At 44.3% G+C, this 15,658-nt stretch overlaps 1 protein-coding gene across 3 annotated transcripts in view; it reads right to left on the reverse strand.

Annotated features, from left to right (window-relative positions):
* Positions 1 to 15,658, reverse strand: part of BCL2L14 (BCL2 like 14) — a 31,993-nt gene that overhangs the window by 7,285 nt on the left and 9,050 nt on the right. For all 3 annotated transcript variants that reach the window (XM_019544264.1, XM_019544263.1, XM_019544265.1), the window contains 2 exons: positions 4,601 to 5,044; positions 1,141 to 1,284 (listed from right to left, as the gene is read on the reverse strand). In XM_019544264.1, the coding sequence (XP_019399809.1) occupies positions 1,141 to 1,284; positions 4,601 to 5,036 (580 nt within the window). In that variant the 5' untranslated portion in view covers positions 5,037 to 5,044. The remainder of the gene's footprint in view (positions 1 to 1,140; positions 1,285 to 4,600; positions 5,045 to 15,658) is intronic.

The raw sequence follows: 15,658 nt of genomic DNA on the forward strand, positions 1-15,658 counted from the left end.
CGGAGGTGGTTCAAGCACCTACATTGAACACCTTCAAGAGCAAATTGGATGCTTACCTTGCTGGGATCCTATGACCCCAGCTGACTTCCTGCCCTTCAGGCAGGGGGCTGGACTCGATCTCCCGAAGTCCCTTCCAGCCCTAATGTCTATGAAATCTATGAACTGCTATGAGGCAGATCAGAGACAGATCCATTTGTCATCCAAACTGGGCTCAAGCAAGGATGTATCCTCGCTCCAACTCTGTTCTCCAGTTTTCTGGATTCTCCAGTCATCTTGGTTTGTATTAAGGACTGCCTTCTTTCTGGAATTAACACCAAGTCCTGAATGGATGGAGGGCTCTTCAATCCGAGTTGTTTTGTTTGGAGGATGAAACAACCGTTCTTGACCTTAAATATGTCAGTGACTGAGCCACCCTTGTGTGCACTGAAGAAAGATGCCTGACTCAACTCCCAAAACAAGTGCTCTACTCTCAGCTTAGTAATGGCCTGAGATGACAGTGGCCAGAGGAAATCCTACAAAGTTCACATCGAAGTCATACCCCAAGAAAATGAATGTTGCCATCAAAAAGTTGGGAAGAGCTGGCTGCTGACCGACCCCAATAATGCTGCATCCTCAATCAAGTGGCAGCCTGTTTCAATGTGAAGCACCTTGCCCTCAAAGCAGAGAAGAGACAGTGAAGGATGGAAAAGGAGAGGAAACCCACACTTGTACTCTCCCCTGAGGAAAGACCAGCATCTTCTGCAGATTAACCTGTGGCAGGATTGGACTCAAGTTATCTCAAGACCCATCAATGAGCCATGGGAGAGGTCATCCTTAAATTGAGGGACTGTCAATGGCTAGTCAACCACAGTAAGATTGCTACTTAACATGCATGTGGTACCCATAAAAAGGAACCCTAAACTCAGCTGGGGATTCTGGGGCCTGTTGCAACACAAATAATTAACAATAGTGCCAGGAGAGGTTTCTAAAGTGGGAACAATGAAGCAAAACCCAGAAAAAATAAAACTAAATTCAGCTCCTCATGAGTGGTGACTCCCCATCAACAACTAATCATACCAGCTGGAAGGGGCGGTGTGACCATGTATCCTCATGCTCGGAGAGAGATACTGTGTAGACCACAGTGGACCTTCTCAGTCTTACCTTTTTCAGTGCTGTTCCCATCTTCTTCTAGGCTTGGAGTATCCACTAGTGTTCTGAATGCCACTCCTGAGGAATCTGATGGTGATTTGGAACAAACTATCTTGACAAGTCTGTCTGCAACATGGTTGATGGTCTCTGCCCTAGCTGGGAGGAGAGAGAGAAAGAAAAGAAGAGCCACCTCCTTGTTAGGCCCTCAAAGCAGTTGAGTCAAGATTCTACCTGTTGTGCCCACAGTTGCCCTATGGTGGAGAAAGCTGAAGTCCAGTGATAGATTTTGCTATTGTTCAGTCGCATGGATAATTTTGAAGGTGCACCACACCCCCACAATGCTCCCCAAACTCTTATAGCCACGCCCCCAATTAGAAGCCATGCAAAAACTGGTCTTGATGTAATGAATGGGTCATGCCCAGCTTTATGAAATATACCTGTAATATGTTATAACAATCTCTCCCTCCTTTCTCCAGACTGGGCCCAAACTTGAGAAACCAAATGAGTTTCAGTTCAGAGCCTGTCTACATCAGCATGGAGCCACACATGCCTTATGTGACTAGACATTGCTGTGGACAAGTGCAACAACAGGGTTCTTTGGCCCAGCAGTTGGCCTTGCTTACCTACAGCAGCCAAGACTTCATCCAGAACCTTCCTGAGCTGCAGGCATCAGCTCAGACAGGTGAGCCAGACTGGTACTGCATGCTAGCTAAGTGAGGAGGAATAGCTGCTGTCACAACAGAGCAATTTCCAGCAGCAACTCATTTTGCATTTAGCCCTGATCAACCAGATGGCAGTTCCTGTGTTACCAGCAGACAGTGTGTGTGTACAATTTACATAGGACCTCTATTGTGGAGTGCCTTGGTTAATAACAACCACTTTCACACCTTGTCCTGGATGACCCAGCACTGATTGGAGTTTTATAAACACTTTGTCTGGGAGTTGCTGGGTGGTCAGCACCTTTCCAAGCAACAAAAACAAGCCAAGTTTTCCATGACTTAAATATGAAATTAGGTACCCAATTCTGGAAAAAATTCAGTTCAAGGATTCATCCATTCAGCTGTGAGCTGGCAAACTCTAGGACTGACATGCCAGTGATTTCAAAAAGCATGCTCCATTTCTGTAGAATGCCTGAGCCAGGAATTCTCAACCAAGGTGTTGCAAAATATTAACATTGTTAGGTATGTAAATACCTGCACATAATTCACAAGATAAACGCAGAGATTTCAGATAGGAATCCAGAGTTTCAAAATTTCCTGACCTGTTGTGGTTTTTCCTGAGTTTTTCACCACAGAAAAATTGCTGTTATTTTTCCATAGTTAAAAGAGGGGTGAAAACAAAGAGCTGGCACATTCTGAAGGGTGCTTTGAGTCTAATAAGAGTGAGAACCACTGCCTTAAACACGCATTAAATGCCTTAGGCTTTGGCTCAGCAATCTGCTCAAACATAACCAGCTTGAATTCTGGGCCCAACACTTCCTTCAAGGAAAGCCTTTCCAAATGATATTTTTAGTTGGGGTCATACTGCCACCTTCTGGCAGAACTATAACAGTACAGTAAAAGGAGCATCACATTTTTAAAGCAGAAAAGCCAAACAATTTGTCTCAATGTCTAGGAAGGAAGTAAAAAAAAAAAAAAAAGGCACGTGCAGGTAGACAAGTGGCAACTAGAGATTATTCAGGTTGGTGCCACTTATTCCTGACAAGAGGGATAGGAGGGAGGGATATAGGCAGAGAATTCAACTGGAAGATGCTAGGAGGTCTGACATCTGGGGGAGTTGCTGGTTGGGAGCTGCTTCAAGGTGTTTAGGAGAATTTAGACGATATCCAAGAACAATATCTTGGATACATAACTTCTATATTATCTTACTTGTGCCAAACCAGTGTGGAAATTTTACAGAACATCCTATTACCATTTCTCAACCCTCGTATTTCAGAGCAAAAAACTAGTTCTCCAGGGAGACATGGTGGAATCAACACAACGCCTTATAGAAAGGTATGGGGATCTGTGGATTTTGAAGATGCAATAAATTATGGATAATAATGAACCAAGAAAGGCCCCCTGAATCTGAAGGCTGACATGGGCAAACAGATCTCTTGCTTATTGTGCAGCCAAGAATAGGCCAGCCACTTCTGCAGCAGGTTTCCCCCTCCCAGTAACCTTTATAGGTACAGGACCCTTTGCTGAGGGGCAATCCATGTCCCACTCCTCTCTGTGGTTCCATGGAGATTGTCTCAGAATCTACCTGTCTTAGATTGTTATCGTCCCTTGCCTCCTCACTAAGGGACTCTTCAAAGGGATTCTGTAGTGGAGGACCTGTAGTGGGAGACCTGTGTGGGAGAAGTGAGGGAAGACTTGGAACAAAGCTACATTTGAGCCAACATGCCAGGGCACAGGGCATGCTAAGAATGCAGAAAGGATCGAAACGTGGTGCACGCATGGATTGCCTTAGCTCTGCAGATGGACAGAGCCCATGAATAAGCCTTCTGTCATTCTTGAGTGTTGATGAAGGGAAGAATCCCTCCCCTGTGAGAAGACCTTCACAGTCCTTTCTTTCTGGTCTTACACAGGACTGGTAGTCCTACTATTGGGTTGTTTTACATTGGTGTTCATTACATCCTGTGGCCAGGTATCAGAGATATTGCACCAGCACTTGGAAAACCAGATCTGTATAGCTGTTTTATTGTGGCAGGATAGTCATGGGCAGCAAGATGAGTTCACAGGATAAAGAAGCATGAATCTACCATACGTGAAAGGAGGTAAATGGCAGTGAGGATGGTCAAGCAATTGTTTCCTAGTTAAGAAAACTAAAACAGCTAGCATAAAATGCATTAAAACAAATACGGGGAAAAAAACTTAGAGGCTGACCAGTCAGCAAAAGGAGAGAAACAGAAACCAAGTGGGTAGAGGGGAATGAACTAGCAAGAGCATTCAGGCAGTCAGAGGCAGATTAAGGGGAGGTGCACTGGTGCACTTGCACCCCTCTTTGATTCCTGCTCCATCCAAAGTTTAAAGCCAACAGCCTAGTAGTGGCACCAGCATTTCTATTCAGGCAGCAGTAAGAGAGTCACTAGACTTCATGGCTCATTAAAATCTGATTCCTTCTAAACTCTTCATTCCACAGGTGTTAATGACCCTCTTCTTTTTAATGGTCTTGATGTTCCATTAATCAAGCTAGTTTGCCTACTGCAATTCTGCTGTCTATTAGCTGCTCCTACTAATGTACCTCCTATTTCACAGTCTTGCAGGCTGTTTCTAACTCATTCCAATAAAGTTTTATTCATTTTTGCATCAATTTAAAAAATTTTAAAATTGAATAGTATCACCCTAGGCCCCTAGTAAAGCTTCTAGTTTATTTTTAACTGGAAAAAAGTGTGTTGTGTTCTATGTGATGATGCACCACCTCACCATCTGCACACTTCCCCCCCGCCACTCCCTTTTTCAAAATCCTATATTCTCTCATGGGCACTCACCTTCTGGCCCTGGAGAAGCACCAGCACTCCCACCGGCTGTTGCTGTACTTAAGGTCAGTCCATTCATATCATCTTGGTTGGCAGATGGCTGCTGGAGGCCCTCTTCTGTCTCTCTTCTCAAACAGGAAGGGAGAAGCCGGCATTTCCAGGTAGATGTTTTTGACCTTCTTTTTTTATTTAGGGTAGTGGGCTTTTTGTCCTTGATGGACACCTTGTGGCTTTTCTTGGTCTTATGAGCTTGAGGAACATTTTCCATTTCTCCTTGGTCTTGGGGAAATCCTCTCTCTGTCTTTACCCCCTTTTCCAGAAGTTGCTTGTATTTGCTAGCGGACAATCGCCGTTGGGCAAAGGCCAATACAACCTTGTATTCCATGCTGCCTTCATCTTCATCTTCCAGAGGGATTTCTTCCATGCTGACATCAGTGGGTGAACTCATCCTTTCCCCTGCAAAGACATTCCTTGTTAGTAGCTTAGGGGACAGACTGCTTTAATTAATACCAAATGGCATCTGGTTAAAATATCAGGGCATTTTTTTTTAAAGAATGCAATATTAGACATGTGTGTGTGACTTAAAGTAATAACAGACCTGTGGAAGAAGCCATCCTGTGGTGGGAATTATTATAGCATATTTCCTGTCCTGTTGCGTTTAAAAGGGTTTTGATTATCCTAGTTTAGTTCTTCAAAAATTGTTTAGTATAAGAGATGGTTGTAATAGACTTTTTTTCTTTAAGACATATTATTGTTCATATATTGATTCAAGTGTATGTTGTGCCTTGCAACTGGAACTTTTAATAAGCAGAATCACATACATGCACATACACTTTGAAAGTACAGTCGTGGCATTCACTTCACGCTGGCAAACAGGAAAGCTCCCTTGTGGAGGACACCAAGATAACGGTTTCTGAATATGCTAACCAATCAGTTCTCCCACAGCATCTCAAGAAAACAAGGGTGTCAGTTGAGGGTCTCAGCTGCCTGCACACCAATGCCAGGAGCCTGGGGAACAAGAAGGAGGAGCTAGCCCTCCTGCTCTCTAGTGGGCAATATGACCTGGTAGGGGTCATGGAGACCTGGTGGGACTCCTCACATGAGTGGAGTGTAGTCATAGAGGGCTACACCCTGCACAGAAGGGACAGTAGGGAGAAAAGGCGGAGGGGTAGAGCTCTGAGAGAGAGCAGTACACCTCTCTGGAGGCTGACATTGGCTCCAAAGATAAGCAGCTCGAAACCCTCTGGGTCAAGTTATGGGGGGGGGTGAGAGAGACCTAACTGTGGGCATTCACTACAGGCCACCAAAGCAAGGGGAGGAGCTGGATCTGGATTTCTCTTGAGAACTGACAGAGGCCATTGGTGCAAAGGGCTTGGTTGTCATGGGTGACTTCAATTACCCAGACAGACTGGGAGGAGCACTTGGCTAAGTCAGATCATTCACACAGTTTCCTGACTGATCGAGGAGTTCTTCCTGACCTGGAAAGTACAAGAGCCAACCAGAGGCAATGCTCTCCTGGACCTGGTGTTGGCTTTAACACTGAGGGTAACCTGGGCAACAGCGACCATGAAATTATCAGGTTTGCTGTCCGCCACAAGGTCGACAAATCAACCAGCAGGATTGAAGTCCTGGACTTCAAGAATGCCGACTTCGACAGGCTCAGAGCATTAGTAGGGGAGGTGATGAGGGACCTACCGGGAAGAGAAGGCAAATGGGGTCCATGAAGAGTGGCCATTGCTCAAGGACATGATCCTCGAAGCACAAAAGAAAACCAGTCCCGCAAAGAGGAAAAGCTAGGAGGAGGACTGGCAAGCCCTCCTGGCTTAATAGGAACATTACAGTCCTCTTAAAAAAGAAAAGAACCCCCCCCCCCCCCAAAAGCATGTGTACACAAAGTGGAAGCTAGGCCCTCAAGGAGGACTATACTTTAGTGGCCAGCACTTGTAGGGAAATGATCAGGAGAGCCAAGGCAGCCACTGAGTTTAGGTTAGCCACAGGAGCCAAGGACAATAAGAAGTCCTTCTTTAGGTATGTAGGCAACAGAAGGAAAACAAATGGAAGTGTGGGTCCCTGCTTAACACCTCAGGACAGCTGGTAACTGACATTCAGGAAAAAACCAAACTCCTGAATGCCCACTTTGTTTCAGGATTTAACCAAACTGTGGGGAAAGTCAAATGAGATAAGGCTCATCGGGGGCATGCCGGGACTGTCAGTCTCCCCACTGTGTATGCTGAGCGGGTGCAATACCAACTAGAAAAGCTAGACATCTATAAGTCAGCAGGACTGGATGGATTCCGTCTGAGAGAGCTGAAGAAGCTGGCTGAGGTCGTCACAGATACCCTGGCAAAGCTCTTTCAGAATTGGTGGCGCACAGGGGAAATCCTTGATGACTGGAAGAGGGCCAACATTGTGCCCATCTTTAAGAAGGTGAGGAGGGAGGATCCAGGCAACTATAGGCCAATCAGCCTAACCTCCATCCCAGGGAATATCCTGGAAAAGCTCATTAAAAAAAATCCATGTGCAGTATGCTCGTGGAAGGTAAGATTCTGAATGACAGCCAGCACAGCTTTGTTGTGGGTAGGTCTTGTCTTACCAATCTCCTCTTCTACGACCAGGTCTCGTACCACCTGGCCATGGGAGACATTATATACCTAGACTTCTAAAAGGCTTTTGATCTAGTATCCCATGATATCCTTGTGGGAAAACTGGAAGATTGTGGGCTTAGCTGCTTGATGGTTCAGTGGGTGGGAAACTGGCTACAGGATAGGACCCAGAGAGTTCTCATGAATGGATCTGTGTTGTTCCAGTGCAAAATGGCCAGTGGTATTCCCCAGGGGTCCGTGCTTGGACCGGTGCTTTTCAACATCTTTATCAATGATTTGGATGGGGGAGTGAAAAGCTCGCTGGCCAAGTTTATGCATGACACCAAGTTATAGAGAGTGTGGCCATGCCAGAAGATAGGTTGCTGATACATGCAGACCTAGACAGGCTCGAGAGTTGGGCAGACCAGAACCAGACAAAGTTTAACACTTCCAACTATAAAGGGGCTCTGTCTGGGGGCAAACAACCCTCAACGTACATACAGGCTCGGAGGCGACGGCCTGACCTGTACCACAGCTGAAAGGGACCTGGGGTAATGATTGACCACCACATAAATACGAGCCATCAGTGTGATCTGGTGGCCAGCAGGGCAAACAACATGCTGACATACATCAACTGATGTATCTCATGTAAAACTAAGGAAGTGATACTTCTGCTGTACTCAGTGCTGGTGAGACCACAGTTGGAGTATTGTGTCCGGTTCTGATTGCTGCACTTCAGTAAGGATGTGGAAAAGCTTGAGAGGGTCCAGAGAAGTGCATCAGGAGCTCAGTGAACAGCTGTTCACCAGGGCACTCCTGGGGAAGACCAGGACCAATGGATACAAACTCCTGGAAGGCTGCTTCAGGCTTAATACCAGAAAAACCTCCTTCACAGTTAGGATGTCCAGACTGTGGAATAAATGACCTCCAGAGGTGGTACAGTCACCTATCCTGGAGGTTTTCAAGAGGAGACTGGACAGTCACCTCACTGAGGTCACTTGACCCCAGTTGTCTTTCTGCCTAGAGCAGGGGGGGGCTGGATCTGATGATCTGCAAGGTCCCGTCCAGCCCCTAACAATCTATGAACAAGTAGAATAGAATGTGGCTGTTATTGCTGGGATGTGTCTTGGGACCAGGCAGGTTTTTAGGAGTATTTTGGGGAAATGGAAAAAAGACCTTGAAAGATGCCAAACAGTGAGGCTGTTCCAAACACGAGTGGCATTACAATAAGCTTAGAGATAGGCCATACTAGATGACACAGGCAATATTCAGGGAGGATGCTTGGGTATATTAAAGAAAATAGGAAAGGGGGTTACAGTTTTATAAGGTCCTCAAAGATCTGCCAGGAGAAGACATTTCAGTTACTGAAGGCACAGTATGGAAGAGTGCATTCTCTAGTCCACTGTCAGCAAAAATGAAATGTACAGTGAAACCCAAGACAGATGATACCTAACCAGAAAAAAAAAGTTCTGTTCTCCTATCTTACAGGGAGAGTTTCCCAGCCCTCTGCTATGCTTGGGGGTTACACTCCATCACACACACAGTAATTACTCTCTGTGACATACAAGGCAATTCTATCAATAGGCCCCAAATTTCCTTTCTAATTCCATGATAGCTTAAATTGGGGTTATACTGATTAAATATACTACATAATTCCCCACAAAACATGCAAGAACAGTATAGATTTTCTGGCTTGAGCAGATTTCCAAATTTTACAGGTTCCATCGTAGACAGGTTTTAATTTCCCTGCAATCCAGACTGGATTCCATCAATTTAGAGTTCAGTAGAGTTGCACAGATTGCTGTCATTAAACCTTGTATTTTTAAATGTAAATTTTATGCCATTTTGCAGTTTTACTGAAATCCCCACTTCTTAATTCAGTCCCTGGGTGCCCGAGACAGAAATCAAATGAAAGATTCCTGCACTCTCAGAGCTGCAGAGGTTTGAAAATGGAATCTGAGGGTTGGAAAGAAGCATATAGTGACCACATTAATTTTTTTTTTTTTTAATTCTGTGATTAAATCCTATGATTTTTAAGGCAGCATCCTGAGTTAGAAGGATAGAACTGCTGTCACATGTCCTCAGTTGGGGACCTGGTGCTCCATCAGTCACACACTGCCCTCCTATTCCCCGATCCATTACAGTTTACCATGATACAATCTTTTAACTTGAAAAGACTTCCTCATTTGTGCTTTACATTAACTTAATTTCCCTTCTAACTGCTATAAGCAACAAATCTCTTGAAAGAAAGAGGCCAAAATACAATGGAACAGTTGCTCTCTAGATAACAGATTAAGCAGGATTGTGGTACACGTTTGCTATGGCCTTTGGGCATTTTAGTAGAAAGTTGGAGACAAAGGGAGGTTCTTGCTTGTGTGGCCACTCCTACTTCTGAAGGCACCATATGACGACATTACATAGTCCTGTAAATTCTTAGTATGCAGGCAGGCTTTTACGCTTGGAAAAAATGCTGCTCTTGTATTGTGGTTCTTCTTGCCTACGGCACACCTAAAGCTTGCTTCCTGCTTTAAATCTTGTTACTTACAGTCAAATCTTGACAAGAAGCTGCTTCTTGGCAGCTGGGTATTTGCATGAAAGCAAAAATTAGCTGTGTGCTGCTTGCAGTTACCTCCATTCAACCATGAGCATATACAAACCTAAATAAAGTTACCCAGTAGTGTAATAAGCAGGGGGTGACTAGGGCACTAGCTCCAGGAGCCCAATTAGGAGGGGGTGCAAGAGTGGCAGCTGTTGCCAGCCACGTAACACCTACCACCTATTTATTTTCCACGGGGAAGGAAAACGCCAAACCTTCAGACATCCAATTATACTCCACAGAAGAGAAACAGATACTAGATTCACACACACGTAAAAGCAAACAGATTACAGTTTTCTGCCTGGCTTTCATGCTGGCATTTGGATATTGTGTTGATCTAACAGGAGCGTTATTGATCCTGTATTTGGATAGGATTTACAAGCAGGTGCCCAGCTAGGGAATTCAATAGGAGATGTTTAACTTCTTTAGGCTTCTTTTTTAATATCTTTTCCTAGAAACACAAACTATCTGAGTATGTGCCTGGCAACTTAATACTGAAATACATTAGTTTTATTTCTGTTTTTAATACTGCTATTTTGAAGGAGGGGGAGAAGAAAGTCAAGCTAATAACCCCAAAGCAAGGTAGCCTGAGATTAGTTACTTACTCTGAAGATAGGCTATTGTGCCATTCATTAATTTCACCCACAGCCTTTAAAATTGTTACCTTGGCTATTTAGGGGTTGTTCTTTAGGTGATATAAATTATCACAGGCCTCCTGAAATCAATAAAGCTAGGCTGACTTACCCCATCTGATATAGCCCTAAACATCTACCCTGGTAGGATATACCTCATTCTGTCTGGGAGAGGGAAAGGGAAGGGAACTCAGTGGTTGGGTCACCACTCAGGATGCTGTACAGAAAGCCCAGTACATAGCAGGTATTCTTCCTCCCTGATTGAGACAGACAGTAACTCCTTTCACACATTAGGAAAAAAAAAGGGAACCATCAGCCTCTTTGTCCTTCTGTGTGGGGGCAGGCAATGTTGGGGGTGAAGGACTGACAAGATTGGGGAAATCATCTGTAGCAAGATGCTGCTTTGTCTCTAGCAAATCACTGATCACAAGACTTGTATCAACTACAGTGACAAGTTCATGCTATTATTTTTGATAACATTCTTGTTGTTATTGAACTTTCTGGGGACTTTAACTTGGTCCCTAGGGCTGGTTCCCTAGTCAGCCTCCCCACCCTTTAGCTATACTGTTGCATATAAAGGAAGAAGTGCTTTCACATTATGATAGATTTTGAAGGCAAAACACACCCGAGGTTGCAAAGATGCCTAACAGTCTAGGCCTAGAATCAGACAAATGTGACTGTTAAACATTTGGTTGAAAACTATTTTGCAAATACACAGTTGCCGCTACTCCCCCCCAGACTGTGGACAGATATTAAAGCTTGCCTTCCATTCTATTTTTCAGAAGGGAAAAATGTGTTTCAGCCATTGCTTTGGGAAATTTCTAGAGTCTGGGAAACCACTGGAATCTTTTCAAGTCCAAAGAGAGCTCAGCAGTACATAAGAATATATGCAGAAATGAAAAGCTGCTGAAAAAAGTAAAGTGGAAAGAATTTGGTTGGGTTGTGGAAGAGGAAAAAAGGAGGAAGTGTAGGATACATGCCCTGGCTAGGAAGGAAAAAGAAGGAAACAGCACATATACATTTCCCACATTTGTTCAAATCAGTAAGTCATTGGACTGAGCCTGTGTGTGGTTTCCTAGGCTTGCCCAAGATAGTAAGTCACTTGACTTCTCCCACTTCATTAGGCATACAGATCCACACAGAGCCTCTCTGAATTTCCGTAGTCATTGTGGGTTCAGGGTAGAAACTAATTGCACACGCATGGTTTCCTTTTCTTAAAGTATGATACTGTTTAAGACAATTTCTACTAGCACATTCTAAAAGGTAAAAATGCATAGAGCAAACTGTTCCCTGCTGCCCTTCCAAACAGGATTTTTGCTTGAGGTTTATTTCAGTTAATTTCACTTTAATGGGGGAGGTGGAGGGAATATGAAAGAGTCTGAACATAAAACTGTTTACTGGGCATAAATGAGGCAGTTGAAAATAGGAAGAGAAAGGTCACTAGTCTCCATCTACAAGAAGTAGCCATTTGGTCAAACTCCTCAGCAGTAGGCAGGCAGACTCATAAAATACATTATACACCAACTTAAGTACACCACAAACTTAAGTGTATTTGACAAGCAATTTAGAATTGAGTTCTTAGAACAAGGGCCACAACTGAAACTGAAGGCCCATCAGGGAGATAAGCCTGCTAAGCACCAGCTGAACTAAGTGGAAAGGAGGATCTTGAAACTGAAAATACATCTAAAAATTAAGGAATGAATACAAGAGATAAGAAAATTGCAAGAGAATCTAAAATGAGGGAGAAAAAGGAGAAAGAGGCAAGCACAAGGCCCTGGGTTTTCAGTTACTCTGCTCTTGCCCTTTGCACTCAGGGATCTGGTTATTCTGCCCCCACCGCGTGTGCTAGAGCAGTCCAGGGGCTGCTCCAATTTAAAACATGTTTAGACCTCTGCAATGCAGGAAATAGTCATAAGGCTGTACTCTCTGGATGTACACTTTTCCCTTCTCCTTCTCCAAATCATATATTCCTGTCTTATCCTTTTCACCTTCTACATGGAAGCAGGGCTGGATTAACCCTTTAGCGGGCCATAGGCAAACAAGCTACGCACTAGGACCGTGCAAAGCTTCGGTAGCCGGTTCAATTCAGAGGAGATTAGGCCCAGTTTGGCAGCTGAATCTCTGAACCTGAATCTAAATCAGGAGACCAATTGGAAGCCTCCAAATCAACTTGGAAAAGATTCAGCCCAATATGGAGATTCAGCCATACACTAAACAGGTAGCAAGCCTCAAGGATGCTGGACACAGCTGCCTCCAGCTGGTAAGTCTGTTGTGGTGGGTGGAGGGGGGAGAGAAGGGGCATGGGGGTGTCCATGCACCACTGTTTTTCACGTGCGTGGTCAACATGTATGTTTTGTATGAGTATCATTTTTGGTTGGTGGAAGATTACAAGAGACCCAGTTTCATTTGTATCCAGGTGGTTCACAGCTGTTTGCAAGATGAAGACAAGTCGCTGGGCTGTTTCCTGTAGCTTTTACTTCAAAGGGTGCTGCTTCACCGATCAGTTGGAACTATGTGCAAAAGTGGCCCCTTTGACGTCAAAGCACCTGGGGCACTTCTGTGGTGCGGTGCAGCTGTTCTGTATACCACCTGCTGATTTGCAAACTCCCATCAGGTAAGAAATTTAACCTTGTGATGCATCTGGGTTTTACTCCCCCTCCCCCCCCCACCCCTTTTTTTTTTTTCCTTTCATAGATATGGTTTAAAGTCCAGGGGTACAATAAAGGCACTTTGCTGGGGTTTGAATGCTGACATGCTGTACACCAGCAAAGTATTCTTGGTGGGGACAAAAGAAGCCAGAGCTTTGCACCAGGATAGTAAGAAAACCCTAATGAGCAAAACAGGCTCTCTTGATAAACAGAGTTTTCCAAGTATGACTGCATCTGCTGTTGGAGCTTCTGCCAGCATGGCTAGGTTTGTTATGGAATCACAGCTCTTTATGGCAGCCCAAGCATATAGGATAAACCTGATCTAGCTGCTCTCAAGTGCCATGGTACCCTGGGGTTTCATGAGATCCTTTGAAGGGTTCTACACTGTTAGGTGTGCAAACACCTACGCATAATTCAAAGTAAACCCAGAAATTACATGTAGGAATCTACAGCACCAAAAACTGACCTGTTGTGGTCTTCGAGTTCTTTGCAACAGAAGAATTATTCTATTTTTTTTTCTGTAGTCAAAACATGAGTGAAAGCTAAGAGCTGGCATTTTCAAAGGGTTTTCTTGGATATAAAAATATTGAGAACCATTGAACTGAAGAGTGCAAGGAAGAACATTTCTAGTTCACTCTAGGCATGCCAAATACTGCAGATGGCAGGAAAGGGAACTAAATTGAGGTCTTAGCAGATACTGAAAAGAGGAAAGAGCCTGCAAGTCCCATGATATACAGGGCTTTTCCTCCTGCTCTGAGCCCTAGCTGCTATTATTGGAAGATTGTGTCAGACGCTCCACTTCTAGTAGAACTTCTAGTACTTATGGCTTCAGATAAAAAAATTTGATAAAGTAATGCAAGGATGACAATCTCAGCAACAGAACAGCAAATCAGAAACAAACACCCCGTGAAATAGAGTTTCAGTTAAAAATATCAGGATTTAATCCAATTTTATGGTATTAGTGACTTGACTTGATTTCTGTAGGCTGAAGTTAGGTGAAGTAATGTGTGGGATTTGAGATTTGTATTATTGCCTCCTTAATCTGTTGTGAGAGAAGAACACAATATTTTAACTTCCCTGAAGATAAGGTTGTTTGGGGGGGGGGTTTTCAGAGAAAAAGCACCTTTCTTTTTCTCAAATTTATGTTCCTTACATCTATTTGCAGTATGGTACCACTTTCAGTCACCAACTGAAGTGAGGCCTTGTGTTCTAGATACCGTCTGGACCTTTTGGCTAGGGACAGAAGTTACACAAACCGGTATAAGTGATCAGAAACCGGCTCAAAAATCTGTAACACAGAAGTTCAGTGCATATAAACCACTTTCAAAATGGCTGAAACTGGTTTAAGGTAAGTCTGATACCACATCTAGGTTTAACTGATTTAGGTTAAATTAATTTATTGAACTTCCGTCCCAGATCCCTTCCAGATTCAAGTTCTCCGCCCCCTGGATGCTTTGCACCTCCCCTGCAAGCCCCTCCCTCAGAGGGTGGGCTAGCTAGCTTTGGTCCAGGCTGTCTGCTCCAGCCCAGCAGGAAGACATGCTCTAGCAACCTCCCTGGTTTCTGGCCTGGGCCACTGCAGGCATGTGGCTGCATTTCTGGAATCAAAAAAATGAATGTCTGTTTGCCTACTTATCAGATCAATCTATGCAGCTTGGATTAACCTGTGAAGATTAAATCAATTCAGCCTTAGGCTTTTTGACTGTCTGTATTTAGCCTTTGGGTTCATTTTCAGTGTATAGTTAACATGAGTTATAATTTGAGTGTTGCCTCTAAGTCAGCTTCTGCCTCCACACAAAAAGAAAAGGACCTCTCTACTTGCCCAACAACTCCTCTTTGCTGGCCTCATACCTTTGTGCTAGCAGGTGATCAGACACCCTTGGCTCTACAGTTGGATCTGGACAATGGGGGCTTCTTGTGAGCCAGATTCAGACCCGTCACCAGAAATGGGGTGAGCTTTAGTGGCATTAACTACCACAAGTTCCTAAGCTATTTCAGCTCAGGGATCTGCAGGGATTAATACTGCCATTGCTCACCCTGCTGCCACCAACGTGCCCCCTCAGCAGGGTTCTGTACCTTGGAATTGGGTGGCAGCCCCCCCCCCCCCCCCAATTCTGAGCCCCTCCAGAAGCCTCAAAGGCTGGAGGACAGCTCCTCAGGTCATATATCTGACACTCCTGGGAACCATTCTTCTGTGCAGACACGGGCTACGTGACTGGCTGCTGTTAGTTCTTCAATACCCTCTGACAGTTTTGCCTTGCCTCTAGAAAGGACAAACATTTTCCCAGAATCCACTGTGGAACTTCATAGAACAGTTGGCTAACTGCAGTAGCAGAGAGAACCAGCAGGTACGCGTCCCTGGAAGGATTTGAACCCCACATGCATGACAATTGAACCAGTGCTGACCAGTAGTTTGAATGTCATTTTGCAATTGTGTCCACTCTCCTTTGAGTGACCTCAAAGCTGGTCTCTCAAGGTCAGCTAACTCTATAGTGGTGTCAGACCCAGAGTGAGAGACAATGGTCTCTCCCTAAAGAGTTTACAGATTAAATAGGACAAATAAAGGATGTGAGAGAAGGCAGAGATCTAAAAAACGTGATTGATGGATTTTA

The sequence above is a fragment of the Crocodylus porosus genome, unplaced genomic scaffold (genome assembly GCF_001723895.1).
Source record: "Crocodylus porosus isolate Cpor-Errol unplaced genomic scaffold, CroPor_comp1, whole genome shotgun sequence".
Taxonomy (NCBI): domain Eukaryota; kingdom Metazoa; phylum Chordata; order Crocodylia; family Crocodylidae; genus Crocodylus; species Crocodylus porosus.